We start from the raw sequence: 17353 nt of genomic DNA on the forward strand, positions 1-17353 counted from the left end.
AGTCTAGAGGATAACAGAAGTACATGTATACAATAGCACAATCAAAATAGCAGGATATGACAACCATCTTCACTTGGATCACATCCCGTTCGCACGATACTTAAAGGACAAGTCCACCCCAACAAATAGTTGATTTGAATAAAAAGAGAAAAATCAAATTAGCATAACACTGAAAATTTCATCAAAATCGGATGAAAAATAAGAAAGTTATGACATTTCTAAGTTTCGCTTGATTTCAGAAAATAGTTATATGCACATCCCGATCGGTATGCAAATGAGGGAGCTGATGACATCACTCACTCACTATTTCTTTTGTGTTTTATTATATGAAATATGAAATATTCTAATTTTCTCCTCATTGTCCTGTGAAACAAAGTTTTATTTCTCCCTGAACATGTGGAATTACCCTTGTTCAACATTTTATGGTTCAGTCAGTTTTGTCCTTCTTGTCAAATTTGTAAAAATTGAAATTTGTATAATTCAAACAATAAAAAACAAAAGAAATAGTGATTGAGGGACATCATTGATTCTCTCCTTTGCATGTACCTAAATTGTGCATATAACTATTTTTTTAAAAATAAGCGGAACTTTAAAATTTCATAACTTTCTTATTTTACAAAAACATCAGATTTTGATGAAATTTTCAGCATTATGTTTGTCTGATTTTTCTCTATTGATTCAAATCAACATTTTTCTGGAGTGGACTTGACCTTTAAAGAAAAAAAAGAAGCAAATTTCATGTGATTTTTTAGAGTCGTGTATATTGTACAACTCCCTGAATATAATGGCAAATATGTTGAGTGTGACCTATAGAGCAAGAAAAAAAAATCAACATTACAAAATACAACATAGCTGGATTTATAAAGCGCTTTTTGTCTGAGAATACAAAGCGCTGCTATTATTACCCCAGCTTTAGCTGCGCTGCCCATTTAGGAGCTCGAGCATTTGATGAATTTTTTTCCTGCTGGGTACCCATTCACCTCACCTGGGTTGAGCCCAGCACAATGTGGGTGAATTTTAAATAGGAAATTTAAAAGGATAACACGCCATGGCTGGGAATCGAACCAACGTCCCTCAGATTGAAAGACGAGTGTCATGACCACTAGACCATGATGCCCCCACAGGTAATAGATATTCAAAGAACTCAATAGCTGTGCCTATGGCAAATGAGGGTGATTTTAAGTTCATGTTGTGTTAAACTTACTGTTTGATGTTCTATTTTTTGTTCTCTATTTTATGCAGATCTTTCTTAAAACCAAACTAGAGTAGTTGCAGAGAGCATGGACATGAACTAAATTCTGACACAAATATGAAATGGAATAAGATAACTGAAAATTGAGTAAGCAGGAAATCACCTACACAGATAAGCACACGTGGGCACATGCATTTATTATACTCCCAATAACAAATTATATTACTTATTTTGCTTCTTAGCAATTACTTTGGAAATAACTGGCATTGTTTACTTTTCACACAAATAATGGTGGTCCTTATTCTGTTCGAATTCAATTGTAATCATACAACAACAGTAGTTTATCTTTAAACCCCAAAAAAGCCCTTTTCCTCTCCTATATTTTTCTTGAAGGTGTTTTTTTTTTTTTGGGGGGGGGGGTGCTGCTTTTGTCCACAATAAAATTGTATGTCTTATTAGGTGTACTGACCTCATTTAATGGATCCCATTACCCGACTTTGTTGCATTTAAATGGCTCAAATCATCAATAGCGCTGGTCCTATTATTGCAATTATGTTCAAAGTTGTACAAGTGAGATCAAGAACTGTGGTCTATCGGGGACTTTTCTCATTGCTATATGTAACAGTCTATAATATTTCAGACCCTTCTTTTGAAATGGCATTACTAGTCTGTGATATCTCAGACTCAGTTTGCATTGATGATACATATGCATGGGCCATGCAGAATGATATTCACTTTTTTCAGATTGATATTCACTTTTTCAAAAACATAATTGAATTGGTCTAAAGATATATGTCTCCCATTCAGTTGCGGAAGTATTGATTGACCGTTTTGTGATAGCTGTATATCTCGGATGATTTGACATGTAAGCAGTGCCACGAAAGTTCCTCTTACAAATTCCCATGGTCTGTTCCAAGTTCTACATAACAATGCACGTTTTTTTTTTCATTTTTAAAGCGTTTTCCTGAAAGGAAAATGCGCCATCTCATGCTGTGTGGCTGTGGTTGTAAACGTGGCTCCCAATTTTGTTTACTTCGTCGAATTTGGTTGCCGCCCATTTTCTATTGTCATTTCGAATTATGCTTCGTTTATCATCATATAGGAACAATAGTATGTGCAATAGTGCATGGATTGCTCGCAGAGAATAATAAGCTCAGGATGGGATATTCATATTTTTCTTTACACCCCACCCCTTTAACTCTTCATCTCTCACCCTCTCTCTCTCCATCTCCATCTCTCTCTCTCACATCTATATTGTTATGGATTGGTGGCATTTTATTCTTTGGCTTTTCAAATTGTTTTTTTCAAAAGAGTTTTTCAAAAAGGCCTTGAGATAGATGAGATTGTGATTATGAACTACAGAACAAGTGCACTGACCCGTGTTGTAGGCACAGATTTATTTGTGCATTCATGGAGGTGTAGCCATAGAGAACGATCAGGTACCATTATTGCGGCTATTCTGTTGATGGATATGATGCCATTTGTGAAGTGTTGCACTGGCAAAGGGCATTAGTGCCATGACTAGGTGACTCTGTATCTGTAACTGAGTCGTTGCGACTTTTCCACATGGAGTTGAACTTGATTTGCAACTGCGAGACACTACCACCGAACATCTTCAAGAGCCGGGTGGTGCTTCGGAGAATGGATCTCGATCGACTGGAAGATGATCAGTTGGAAGTTAAACCCCTGCAAGATGAGACTGAGGTTGAAGAAAGAGTGAGGGAAGGCAATCACCTGGAAGATGATCGACTGGTAGATGGTCAAGAAGAAGATGATCGATTGGAAGTTAAACCCCTGCAAGATGAGACTGAGGATGAAGAAAGAGTGAGGGAAGATGATCAAGTGGAAGATGATCACCTGGAAGATAACCGCCTGGAAGAGGATCGCCTGGAAGATGATTGCCTGGAAGATGATAATCTGGAAGATAATCGAGTGGAAGATGATCAAGAAGAAGATGATCCACTGGAAGGTAAACCAATGGAAGATGAGACTGATGATGAAGAACTAATTTTTAAAGCATGTTGGGATAAATATCGACTTGAAGTTGATCGACCAGAAGATGAGACTGATGATGAAGATAGAGCTTCAAGATCATCTTTGGAGGATGATAGAATGGATGATGGTCATCTGGAAGATAATCGACTGGAAGATTATCAAGAAGAAGATGACCAACTGGAAGTTAAACCAGTGGAAGATGAGACTGATGATGAAGAAAGGTTTTCAAAATCATCTTTGGATGATGATAGACTAGGAGATGATCATCTGGAATTTAAGTCACTGGAAGATGAAACTGAAGATGAAGAAACAGTTTGGGAGGATGATCATCTGGAAGAGGATCAATCGGAAGTTAAGCTACAGGAAGAAGAAACCGATGATGAAGGAGTTTTGGAAGATGATCAACTTGAAGATGAAACTGATGATGAAGAAGGAGATTTGGAAGATGATCAATCGGAAGGTATGCCAGCGGAAGATGACTCTGATGATGAAGAAGAAGTTTTGGAAGATGACTCACTGGAAGACGATCAACTGGAAGATGGTCAATCGGAAGGTATGCCAGCGGAAGATGACTCTGATGATGAAGGAGTTTTGGAGGACGATCCGCTGGAAGACAATCGACTGGAAGATGATCAAACAGAAGATTATTCACTGGAAGAAGAGACTGATGGTGAAGAAAGGATTTGGGGACACGATCGACCTGAAGATGTCCAACAGGAAGATGAACAACTGCAAGTAAAGCCACTGGTAGAAGAGTCTGATGAAGAAGTAAGAGTTTTAAAAGCATTTTAGGAACTCACCCCTACTATAGTTACATGTAATTGTTTGCTGCATGCGTGTCATTTTCAGTGTGTATTTAGCAGCCTACATATACAAGTGCAATGTGCACTCCATATGGATGTTTTAACTTGTTGATTGCAAATGGCGCTACCATATTTTCATGGGATTAATACCCTCTACAGCTTCTTGACCCTGTCTGCAGTTCCTTTCCTTGATCAATCCATTGAACTGGTCTTGGTACATTTCTTTCCCGTTCAGTCATAATAGTAACTTTTACCAATCATGTCGATATGGAAGCACTTAAAGCATTGTGCAGTGACAGCAGGTCAAAGGTTCAGCGCCTGATTTTAAAAAGTGGACACTTTACTGCCTGCTGTAGGCGGTTGCCGCAGGCATTACGTTTTTGGGTCATTCGTGCGTCCGTCCCATTTTCGTTCTCATGATAACTAAAAAACCTTTATATGGATTAACTTTGAACTTGGTCCAAGTGTTCATATAGAAGTGAGGATTATCTGATTACATTTTTAGTATCAAGGTCAAATGTCAAAGGTCACAGAGGTCATTATGTACATAGAAATTTATTCTTGTGAAAACCAAATAACAATTTTAAGGATAAACTTCAAACTTGGCTTACATGTATGTACACGTCCTTATGTGAGAGATGATGTGATTAGATTTAGGGTCACATAGGGCATTATACAAAAAACATCTTAATTGTTTAATTACTGAAGGGGTAAACTTGTGAGCCAAGATGATTGAATTAGATTTTGAGGTCACACGTTCATGACTCAAAGGTCATAGAGGTCTTTGCATTCATGAAAATATCATGTTATTGTTTTTGCAATAATCAAATAAACATGGAGGGATGAATTTCAAACCTGGCTCATGTATGCATATGGAAATAGCAATCATGGCAAGGGCAGAAGGATGAATTTTGACTGAGTGTAGTAGTCGAGAATGGGGGCCTTCTGTATCGGTTCATAGGGTCACCATAGATCACTTCTTGGATCACTTCGAGAGTTCAGTACTGCTAGACCAGTGTATTGGATCGTCTTGAAAAGTGGCTTTCAACAGGGTCTTTTTGCTGATGATCATATGAAACATTAAATATCCTGATTGATACCCTTTATGCAATAAAATCATGAGCTGGAAAATACTGCGATTCTACAGGGAAGGAATCGGATGTGTCAGTTCTCTTTGCACTTGTTCTGGTGGCGCCCATTGCATTTTAACCTACCGTAAGATAGGCAGTCTATTCAGAGCTTTGATCTGATCAATGAAGACGTGATTTCTGTGAATTGTCTTTTTGCAGGAATTCTGCTCAGCCTCTTTCACTGCGGCTTCCTCAGATTTCCAATTGCTTTGTCAATGCTGAAGTGGGAAGATATACGGAGAGAAAAGACACTGAGGAGGATTCCAGCAGGAAGACACGACACAAATTTCTGTCTTGTGTTAATGTTTTACAGTCATGCATACAGGGGTGTGAGAGTTTAGATTTTTAGCCGATTTAAGATTTTTTTTGTTTTGTAATTCACCTATAGCTTATTTTTGGCTTTTCTCTGTACAAAAAATATTTCTGAATTTTTCAACACTCTAGCTTATTTTCAGATCTTTTTATTTGTGACCACTCACACCCCTGTGTGTAGGCCCCTATGTGCTGCAGTGTGGTTCATTTTATCTAATGAATCATACCTGCTCCCGTTTAGGGTTAGAATGAAGATGGGGGGGGGGGGTTCATTTGCACACAGTATTATTCAAATTCTGATTTGAAAATCAATTTTGGTTAACCACAATCATTGGCGGGGTAAACAAGTACCTGCAGTCAGCGATCCGAGCTCGCTGAATGTACACATCAGCGATCAGCTGATTGAAGATCACAGACATTGAAATGGACGTTTGTGATCACGTGCTTGCTTTTGCATTTTTGCACGGTATGATGGGATATGTGATGGCATTCAGACCATGATTTTTGTCATCATACTTTATTTTATTTACTTGACCCAACCAACCAACATCATACAAATCATGAATATCTTTTGGTACACTCCTGTGCTTCTTTCGATCATGATTAGAGTCAAGAGCAAATGTATATTATGACCTTATAGGATGCGTACAGCACCTTGGATATTTTTTTGTCATGATTCAAATTATCAAACTGTGATTTCTTGTGTGTGAATGACCCCCCTTCTCCCTGCATTATGGTCCTGTTATTACCCTATTCATAAATTCCCCCCACCATGTGTGGTGTCTTATAGTTATTATGATGTAAAGCAAACTTAGTTTCTTTGTAGGTCGCGCATGGATGGCAAGTATGGAAATAACGAGCATGTTTCTTTCTCGATGTTTCTTTTGATTGTATCTGCTGCAGTGGGGGAGAACTTTGGCTTCTATTGTTGGTTCAGAGAGTGAGTGGGGAAAATCAGCCATGCGGAACCTGCCATTACCTGAGCTGAAGCCATGTTTGCATGGCGGGAATCTTGACAATACTCCCACACCGTATCCATTGGTATTTGTTATTCCTACATTTCATTATTTCAATTTTATTTTTTTATGGATCTATTTCTTATGTTGGGATGATGTGGTATGTGCGTTGTGTGGGGACGCTGCTAAGTGAATATTGAACATTATCACCCGTATCAGACATCTGAGCTGGTCATTTACAAAACCGTATTTCCCTGTATTTTATTATTATCAGGAAGGGATAGGTATATTGTTTGTATTTTCCTCGGTCTCAATGTGCGTATTGACTTTGCATGCAGAGACGACGCAAAATATACCTATGTATTTTCCCTGGTCTCACATCCGGGCCTTTGAGGATGCGAATGAAGTGATACGCTTCATAATGTTCCGCGCACCAACGATCTACGTCATAATAAAGACAACGCTGGATCTGGGCGCTTGCAAGTACGTCATAATGGTAAAGTGCAGAGCCTAGACACTGATATTATCATGACACAACAGAACTCTATTCTTAAAAGATATCACTGTTATCATGATTTTTGCTCTAGATATCTGATTTGGATGATAATAAAAATATTGACTGCCCTTCTTTCGGGGAACATCAAATATATTGCCCTTAAAAGACCCATATTGCCCTCGTCTAAAGACTCGGGCCAATATGATTCTTTTGCTGGCAATATATTTGATGTTCCCCTCAAGACCAGTCAATATTATATAAATATCCCTGCTCTTTGTCTGTTATTGCAAATGTTTTCTTTTGTGAATAATTATTCAAAAGCTGTTTTCAAAGTCAGCACTTCTGCTGTATCGAACCGCGTAATGCATGCAAGACTGCCAGAGGCATTCCACTTGTTTATTTATTTTTTTTTTTAATTGTAATTTAAAAAAAAACAGGATTCAATCACTTTGAATTGAAATCTACTCTGAATTAGGAAGAATCTACTTCAATGTATGATAGAATTCAATCTGAAATTATTGGAATCCATTCTACATTAAAGTAGAATCCACTCTTAGATATTTATCATATAATCATTTAGAGTAGATTTCATGACATTTTATTTGACTTTGTGAACAGTAAGCTGAAGCAGAAGTTTGCTGTTTGATCCAATGATTGGTCAGTTCCATATCTTCCAATCTATAGAAAAGGTATATTTTATAGCCTCTTTGCGATTTAAAAACAAAAATTGTCTGATATTTTCTTATTTCAGGTCTTATTTTTCCATTGGATCATGTCTCTGACCAGATTTTCAATTCCCCTCTTTGCATTTTGCATACTAATGCTCACTACATGTTGTTCAAAATGGTAGGGTATTGTAAAATGAATGTTCTCATTTGAAGTGTACTTGCACTGTGTAAAACAGGAAAGCGAAACTGAAATTACACTCATAATCAGCACTTGTTTGCTTAGCAAACAGCTGTAACAGAAGTCATCCTTAGAGTTATAATATACGGTAGATCTATGAAAGAGGAAAATGAACTTTCGCCCCTCGCATCATGACGCATCCAAGCTAAAATGTTCTGAAACGGAAGGGGCCCGGAGATCATTTCTGGGGAAGCATCAGAGGTGAGGGTGATCACTGACTTGAAATCGATATGAAGCCACCACGTAATGAAGTGTCTTTGGTGCCTATAAAGTGTATCTTGCAGGCTCGGACTTCCGTTTTGTTGAAACACACAATCGGGGTCTGAAATTTTAGACTACCAGAGGCAATTGGGTATCATGTACTGTAGCTTCTTCAATCTGTGCATTGGCATAGTGAGTGTTAAACATGTGCTGCCTAGACTTCTGTCAAGACTCATTTGTTAATTTAAGGATGGATGTTTATGCCTGCAAAGCACATTAGATGCAATCATTGGAAAGTGAAGAGAACATAGAAAGACAGAAGGAATTGATGAACTCTTTTTCATCCTTTTTTAATAAATATTTTTAAAGTGAGATTTAAATGAAACTAACAAACATGAGGGATGATTTTAGACAAATTTTTTCTTAGGATCCCAGTTCTGATAAGAATTGTAGCCATTTGGATATGCCTATTCAAATGGCAAAGGATTCTCCCCAACATGTAGGTGAAGGATAATTAATTCTTGGTCATTTTTTTTTCATTAAAAGAGTGAGGGGGGAAGAAAGGCAGAGAATATGAGGAGATAGAGATTGAGGGAGATGTCAGTGTTTTTTTTGTGTGCAGTTGTACTTATTTTACTGTAAATTAAATGCTTTGCTATGATGGCCAGCACAAAGGGCAATAATTATTTGGGGATTACTGGACAACCATATAACTGTACTAGCACAATAGGTAGGCCTACATGTTTTGCCTTCTTAAAATTTCACCAAAGTATCGACCAGCACTAGTTGTAAAAGCAGGTAAAGAGTGTAATCTTATTAAGTCTTCCAACAAATCATGATGTATTTAAAAAAAAAAACAGAACTCACATAGCATTTGAGTGAAAACTAACTTTTTGAATTGTTCAATTGTTGTGAAGCCCTCAGTCAGACTGTATGAAACTTTTATGAATAAGAATTTTTTTTTTTGCTTTCATACATGAAGACATTTTTCATGATTTGTTATTCAAAACATAGATTTTAAAATGTATATAATGCACAAAGTATTGTGGATTTTTTTACCTGTACATGTTTCGAAAGTATAATTCTGGGCTTAAAGAATATCCCTTGAAGTCTAATACTTTGTTCATAGTAATCTCTTACTGGAAAGCAGTCAATTTTTTTTATTTTTGTGGGCTACTTTTTCACAAACTGCTGCCTAAATGTGAAGCAATGGCTATTAAAGCTTTTCCATTGCAGTGAATGTAGATTTCCCAGGGCTCTTTTTAGCATTTCAGGGGTAAATTACCCCGTGCCCCCTGTATTTTTCCACGAGTGAAAGTTTCCCTGTTGAACTGCTTCTTTTCCCCACCTGTGCCATTCGTACTACACATTTCACTGCTTTTCCCCCGCTTTAAGTTCAATGTGGAAGAGTTCAGTGTGAAAGGGGTATATTTTCTTTGCCAGTAAAGTTGAGTCTTGAGCTCAATGGGTATAGCGGAGAAGAATTCATTATGAAAGGGTATGAAGAGTGTAGCTGCATTGACTTCAATGTCATGTCTAGCTTTTTGACAAGGCCTTGCGACTTGGCTCTATTCTTCGTCAGTAGTGGCTTAGACGAGACTAGCGGCCGACGAAGTGAATCGGCGATACCCGAGTGAGCGCGAGAGACTTAGCTCGAAATCCTCGCACTCACCCGGATTTTCGCGAATAGTCGTTTTTCAGTCGGTAGCTATGTGATATATTAATATCACAACAGACACAATGCCTTGTTTAAAGGCTATGTCACATCCGTCCTGGTATCAAGGAAAGTAGAATTTTTTCTCTTCCCCCTCTCTCCCTTCCTACCCCTCCCCTTGCTGTGACATTCAATGTCACTCCCTTTCCTGAAAATTCCGACCCTTGGGGCGACCTTGACTGTTATCATGGCAACCAGTGACTCTGGAGTCCCCTAAAGGGGTGATTGATGATGTTTTGCTTGGGATCTGAAAGACATGATATTTTTACACAAGTGCAGAAGGCTTGGGAATCAGAAACGGCTTCTGTCATGTTGCCGACTTTCATGTGGTATGTTTTTTTTTTTTTAATTCGTGCCAATGGAATGGCCAGCATGATATTTAAAAAGAATATATCTCGGAATGAATGTGAATAATTTGAAGATAAACTGTATTTCATTATTTTCTACTGCACTCCCCCCATGTACATACTGTCTAATATGTTTGTGCTATGTTCCAAGAAATGGCGGAATCTACTGTAAGTAGATTGCTGTTCATTCGTTTATGGTAAAAAAAAATACACAGAAAATGCGGTTATTGATAAAAAAATCCAGCAAATAAACGTAGAAAAAAAGATGTGATCATGTTGCTTCAATACAGCCAGTCAACAAGTGTGAACATTGTTCACTCTCATTTGTTAATATATCCCAGTTATCTTTGAAGTGTCTACTTTGTTTACGATCTTTCTGTTATCCAAACAATTCTAGGTATATTTCTGGAGGTCAGTTAAGGTCACCCAGACTTCAAACCTTGCTATTTTTCTTTCAAGCATCTTCACCAATAAAGTAGACTTCATACCTAGGTGGACTTTGTGGTTGAGTTGTTAATAGAGATGTACTCTCGGAGATAAGACAAGACTGTATTGTTTGTTGAGTAAACCCTTTGTCTGGCCAAAGATTGCTTGTTAAAAGATGTTCTCTTCTAGACCTATCAACAATAGCGATAGTGCCGTCATTATTGTGAAACCGCAGGACTACTGCGTCAATGCGTGTGCGTGCAGGTGAGATGACGATTGCCCGGCATTGTCAAATGGAGAGTTGTTTGAGGGAATTTGCTTGATAATCTTTCTGTGGAGGGGGGATCCTGTGGTGAGTTGGATTGGATAATCTCTTTCAATGTCTATAGGGCTATATCATTTCTTTATGCTACTTCTACATGTAATCCTTCTGTAGTAGTAGTCTATCACTTCAGCCTTTTTTATTCTACATGTAGATCTAAAAACAGTAAGAGAGTACTTTATTTTCTCCTTAGTTATTGATCAATTGATTTGTCGTGATACACGTGAGTGACTATAATTTTACATTCATCCATGGAAATGTCTGCAGAATTGCTGTAATACAACTTTCCAAATAGGTCTAATAATGGAAGGATTGATCTTAGGAAACAAAGAAATTTTATCAATCTGTATGTAACTGCCTATTCATTCACTCCTACATGTGTACATATAGCTACTCATTTAAAACAACACCTCCTTCATTATACATGTATGATGCTCATAATCAAGAAAGTATTGGGTTTTTTTATAGATGGTTTTGAAGCATCTAGTGGCTTTATTTAAATTTAATTTTTTTTTTGTTTCCAACTGACCACTATTATTGCACCAGTGCTTGATGTACAGTACTACTTTACTAACCACAGATAAAGTCAATATGTCCATTGTTAAGTCATACAGTTGCTGTTTTCATTCTTTCTCAAGCGACACTTTATTTCCAATTGTCCAACGCAATCTGCTCTGTGGAGCGATTCAACTCAGAAGTGTGCTTAATCCCCAGACGACACCACTCTGCTACACACGTACCCCATTCATTGAATTGTCCACGTTCTAAAGTGGTTGGATGCCGGAATTGCTGGCTACCCTATATAAACCTATTCTGGATCTATTTCCTCATGATGTCGTCTCCTTTTGACAGTTTTTAGTCAAAACATTTCGTGATGTTCCGCCTGTTTTTGGCAGAAGTGGTTGTTTATTTTGGAACATGGGAACATGTCTGCTCAGAACACATCTGAGGTAAGAACATGTTAATTGACAGACCTGTCTAAATCAACTGTATTGCAGTATTATGTAGCCTACACTGTATATAGTGCAACAATAGCAATGTGTAGGTCCAGGTACCTGTGGTTTTCTGTTAGAATAAATAGAATCCTATTCGTGCTAAGATATTAGGCCTATAGGGTTCGCTCAGGTGTTTCAAAATAATGCACTAACACTTACTACACTGTACCATTGGAAAATATTTGTTAGGCAACTCACAAGTTATCTTTATGGTATGAACAGCAAATAATAATAATCAGCTTTTATTTAGCACTTAATACATCGGAACGACGTGTCTAAGCGCTTTACAGATATATTATTACCCCGGTCATCGGATTCAATCAGTCATTCCCGCACACAATGTGTGCACATCCTCCACTCCCAGCACAGAAGCTGCATAAGCCTATTCACAGTCATAACATGAGTTAAGTCTTGAGGGGAAGCTTGTTCTATTCAAGCCATTGAAAAATTCAATTATACCACGATTAGACTGTGTCAACAACAATTAAACGTAATTATTGCAGCAGCTGTTCAAATTCATATAGGATTGTCTTGTCTTGACTTTGTCCAGGTGATATGGGAATTCCCCTTGAATTTTCAAACATACTTCCTTAAGATGTTATATGAAGTGAGAATTAGACAAATTCAATATTTCCTTCTATTCATTTTAAAGCACTGATAATGCATTTTCTTTAGCCAACCTTGTAATTATCTCGAGATAAATGGTTGATGAATTAAAAATATTTGATGATATTTCCTTGACTGTTCTGTATAGACTGTGTGGAGCATAAGCAGCAGTCATTCCTATTTACATTTGAAATAGGAACAATGGTTGCTGAATTCAAATTTGTTTCTGTCATCGAAAAGTTTGAATTGTTAGCAGAAGTTGGTAAATATCTTTTTTGGTACCGGTAGTTTTCTTTGAACCACGTAACTTGTATTTCAAATTTTGAATAAATATGTAGCTCTTTTGTTTCTAACAGCGTCCTTCTTTTCAAATACATGGGGGAAATAAGGGAAAAGGCGATTCCCTGTTTTAGGCTAATGGGAATTTAAGAATTAATTAGTATAATTATATGGAAAGAGCCAGACTTTCACAACTGCAAGAGTTTTGCAACTGCAGGAACCCGACTTACAAGGCCTTTCTCTCCTACCTGGGGAGTGTTTCACGAAGAATCTTGTTAGTGATAATAACTGACAAACTTGCTCTGAGCCAATGATATACCTGGATTTCAGTAGCTTATAGCAATATTCAGTAAAAGTATTTGTATAATGGAATGTTCCCTGTAGGTCTATGCTGCAGTTTCTCCAAGATGCCTGCTGATCACATTGTTGTAATGGTTTCTGTATTCAGCAAGTCATTGGCAGTTGACACTGTAGGTCCATGTGCTGCCAATAAGCCAGTTCGTAGTTCCACTCTGCGCATGATCAGAGGAAGGTCATTTGTACTAAAGTGACATGGTGGTTTAAAATTTAATGAGATAAGCACCAAATTCGATGTCTTGATTATTCATATTTTCTTTTGAATTGTGTTTTTCATTCACATCCACAAAAAATGCGTCCACGAATGACTGGTATATTTCACAGTTTGCCAAGTACATTGTACAACATCCTCTAGTATGCATTCAAAGTAGAAATGCAACAAATAACTTCATAGAGTGTTCATTGATGTGCTATTCTAGTCGCCTGGTCTATTCAATTTCTTCATCCCGCTATGTAAGGCATGCATACGTAATATCTTGCTTTGAAATCTACCTATCTTAATGAAAGAAATGAAAGGTCATTTGACCAAAATTGTCCCAGAAGTAACTAAGAACTGGTCTATAGAGCTTGCTCCAAAGTTTCTTTTGAAAGAATGCTGAATGCTTTATGATCCCCTGTTGGAGTAATGATCTCTGTAAACCCATTACAGAGTCACTACACTCGGCCATTGTTCCGAAGCAGAATGATGGCGTATTCAGAGATCCTAAGTACCCATGAAAACATGTAGCTGTTGCTGAATCCAGTTTTGAGTGAGGTTAGCTTAGCGCTTCCCTTTTGTCCTCTCCTGACCTTGAAAACAAAGAAGGTTGCAGGCCTCTTGTTAACTCCTATTGTGTTCTCTTCCCCCCTGTCCCTTTGAGCAGGAGTTTCTGGAAAGGGAGTGTATCCATGTGAGGAGGATGATTGTCCCAATTTAGCCTTGAAGACAAAAGAATATCCTTCTCTTGTTAAACCCTATTGTGTAGATTTCCCTCCAAAGTTGTGCAGTGGGGGTGCTGTTAAAAATGGCACATTGGTTGTGTATGTGTCTCTATGAAGTGATAATTGTTGATCAAATCACTAATACTAACCCTGTTTAGTACGCCAATGTGATAAATAAGCACTAGGTGGGGGGGGGGGGTACTCTAGTGGACTTAGTCTCATTTCCCCAAATGGCCTAAAATACAAAACTAAGTCATAAAGCTAAGAGTATGGTCATGCGCTGACTATTGGAAGAAAGTCTTTCAGTGTGATCAGGATGGGGCTATGATGCACCTGCATGTGTATGCTGTTGATTTTGGAATGTACTGTACACAGAAATGAATGTTTGGGACTAGGTATTTTTTTAAATCAACCACAAGGGTACCCTTAATCCTTTGCAATTTATTCATTTATTTTTTATTTTTTATTTTTGTGTGCAAACTTGTAAAGAGTTTGAGAGTTTATTTATTCCAGTTTTCACTGTTTCTTTATATCTTGAATTTCTCTTTAGTCAGAATATTAATAAAAACATTGTTATGATAATGTTGAATCAAATCTTGCTGTAATAGTTGATGAAAGCCTATGAGATTTGTTTCATCCATATGATTATGTGATTTGATGTTAATTGTTATATTCATTTTCTCTAAAGAATGTACATAAAAACCAGCCTTTTATGTGATTACAGAACTACTTGAAAATATTAATACTAATGATTCATCCAACAACAAACTTTATTTCCTGTTACCCAAAATAATAACTCTAGAATGAAATGAACCCATTTTTAAAGGTCAAATTTTTGTTGTCTTCTGCCCATGGTCATAAAAGTTGAGTAATTTGTTAATTGAAATTCCGATCGATTCACTTTGACTAAATTACCCATAACTCAGAGTTGGAAAGCACATTAGACTTAATGTCTATGGAAATTACAGTTTTGAATTATATGATTGTGATTTAAATAGGATTGGAGAAAAAGGGGTGAAGTTCCAAATTTAAACAAAAAAATCTGGTCTTCTATTAACAAATGAGTACCTGTCCTGATCGGAATAATAGAAATTGATCATTCACAATTCCCTACGGACCTCTAGGACACAGGTGCAGTCCCACACATTTTATTTCATGTCTGTAGCTGTGGCAACATTTAATCAAAGTGAGACAGATTGGAGCATGGTCTGCAAGTATCATGAGCTGTCATCTCCGGGGCTTGTTGATAAGAGTATTGGGTTTCATCATGTGTCATCCAGGGCCTTATATCTGCCATGGTGTTCACAAGAAAGGATAAGGTTTCGTAGAAGGGGTAGTGAACTGACTGATAATGTGTGTTTTCTTCTCATTGATTGTGCGGTATAGAATATTATCATCATTATTATCAGCAGCAGCAGCAGCATCATTATCATCATCACTATCATCATCATCTTCATCATCATCATCTTCATTATCATCTTCATCAGCATCATCATCATCATCCATTCATGATCATCATCATCAGCAGCATCATCGTCATTTATACCTCAGTCACATTTGCTCCACCGCGGCCATTGGGCGAGTCGAAAACAATGGTCTTAACATTTATTGTAACAGTTACATATAGGTGCTTGAATAAAAATGAATAAAACAACTTTTTTTGACTCACAATATGGCCGCCGTATAGCAAATGTGACCGAGGTATAAGATGTGATTAAACTGCATTTTGATGATGCTCTAAATGAAAGTCTGCTCGTTACTATTTCCTTGTATCATTTGTTCAATGCCCGCTGGAGAATCATAATTGAAAAAAAGAAAAATTCTTATTCATTCCTTATTAGGCTTCAGGCTATAGTGTTCCAGAGCTTTTAAGAGATGCGTGTCAAGTCATTGATAATTAATTATATGCCCTCTGAAAAAAAAAAGACAATCAGATACCGGTATTCTCAACTTGAGCTACCCGTGTGCAAAAACATGTACACGCTGCAGACGTTTCTATTTCTCTTGGCATTATTTTGTTGGTAATAATATTGCTTTGCAACAGATTTATTCCCCGTTTGTACTCTGTATTATGTGCTCTTCATTGTTCATGAATGTTTCATGGGCTTTTCATTTCACTCGATACTGCTTCTATTTACTTATCCTATCTATTCATTCCGTAACACACCTCTTCTTCCCTTATATCCTACCCTGGTGTTACCAGTGGCAACATCAGCGACACTCGTATTACCTCGGATAGACCTTAATGTTGCATCATCTTTATCCCTATCACGCCAAGGTGTTGCTCCGATCCCGATGACCCCTGGGGCTTTTGAGAGCTTGCATTTCGGAAATGAAGTGGAAAGAAATGTGAATAAATGCCTCCCAAGTTGACATTTAGAACCGTCAGGAGCTCGATCGGATCTGGGGGCTGAAATGTGCGATAAGCAAATCCTGTTAATGAAATTGCCCGAGGGGTGGCTTATTCCTGCTCATCACAAGACACTAAGTATGCATTAGGATCGGAAAGCATCTTTATATCCGTTGCCTCGCTGTCGTCATCGGTCTTCAGTTTAAAAAAAATAATAATAAGCGCCAGAAAGATACATGAAGTTAATGTGGAGAATGTCAAAATGGCGCACCTGTATCAACAAGGCCTGCTAGATTTGCTTTCCAATTATCACCCCGGTGAAATGTGATTAAAATTCCCTGCGTTTTCTGCAGCCCTGCTCAGATTGCGAAGGGGTATCCAATGTTCTGACCCTTGACCCCTTGATTGATTTGACGAGTCGAGATGCAGGTGATAAAAGGCTGTTGGTACCGTATCTTTGATAATGAAACGTTGACAGAGAGGTATGGGGAAGAGGTAATTTTAGAATGTAAAATTTGCTCTCACCTTTTTGTGTCAAATTAGTTGCCAATTTGAGGATGTTTGAAGAAAGATGAAATCGGAAAGTAAGATGAAACCTTTTGTTATGTTAGTCTCATATAAAAAGGCACGGATTAACCATAATTGTCTTGAAAAAAAATATTAGTAGAAAGGAAAAGGTGGATAGTTTATAGCATAATCATTATACTTCCAATCTTAACCTTTGAAAATTAAACTTAAGATAATTCTTGAAACATGTGGGCCTTCACCAAAGACTATCACAATTACAACTTGCTGTTTGAATGAGAGGAACCTTCTGTACACAGGTCATTATAGGCTGCTCATCCAGTCAGGGGTGTGCACAGCAGACTACCTAGCTTTCGCATTATTCAGATTTTTAGACCAAATGTTATTGGACCAAATGGCACTAGACCAAGCTGCTATAAGCCCCATCTATTCGTTTGCAATTCATAATGGATATCATTTGATGTGTATTGATTTCTGTCACCCTATACCCTTGAGATTCAAGCGATGTTGGCTTTAGACG

The 17353-nt window shown here is 37.5% G+C and overlaps 1 protein-coding gene across 1 annotated transcript; it reads left to right on the forward strand.

Annotated features, from left to right (window-relative positions):
• Positions 1-1240: 1240 nt before the first annotated feature.
• LOC129260540 (germ cell nuclear acidic protein-like) lies at positions 1241-7530 on the forward strand. Its single transcript, XM_064099318.1, has 4 exons — positions 1241-1373; positions 2504-3955; positions 6336-6473; positions 7465-7530. The coding sequence occupies exons 2-4, from the start codon at positions 2759-2761 to the stop codon at positions 7528-7530; spliced, it is 1401 nt and encodes a 466-aa protein (XP_063955388.1). The 5' UTR covers positions 1241-1373; positions 2504-2758.
• Positions 7531-17353: the final 9823 nt, after the last annotated feature.

This window comes from Lytechinus pictus, chromosome 5 (genome assembly GCF_037042905.1).
Source record: "Lytechinus pictus isolate F3 Inbred chromosome 5, Lp3.0, whole genome shotgun sequence".
Taxonomy (NCBI): Eukaryota; Metazoa; Echinodermata; class Echinoidea; order Temnopleuroida; family Toxopneustidae; genus Lytechinus; species Lytechinus pictus.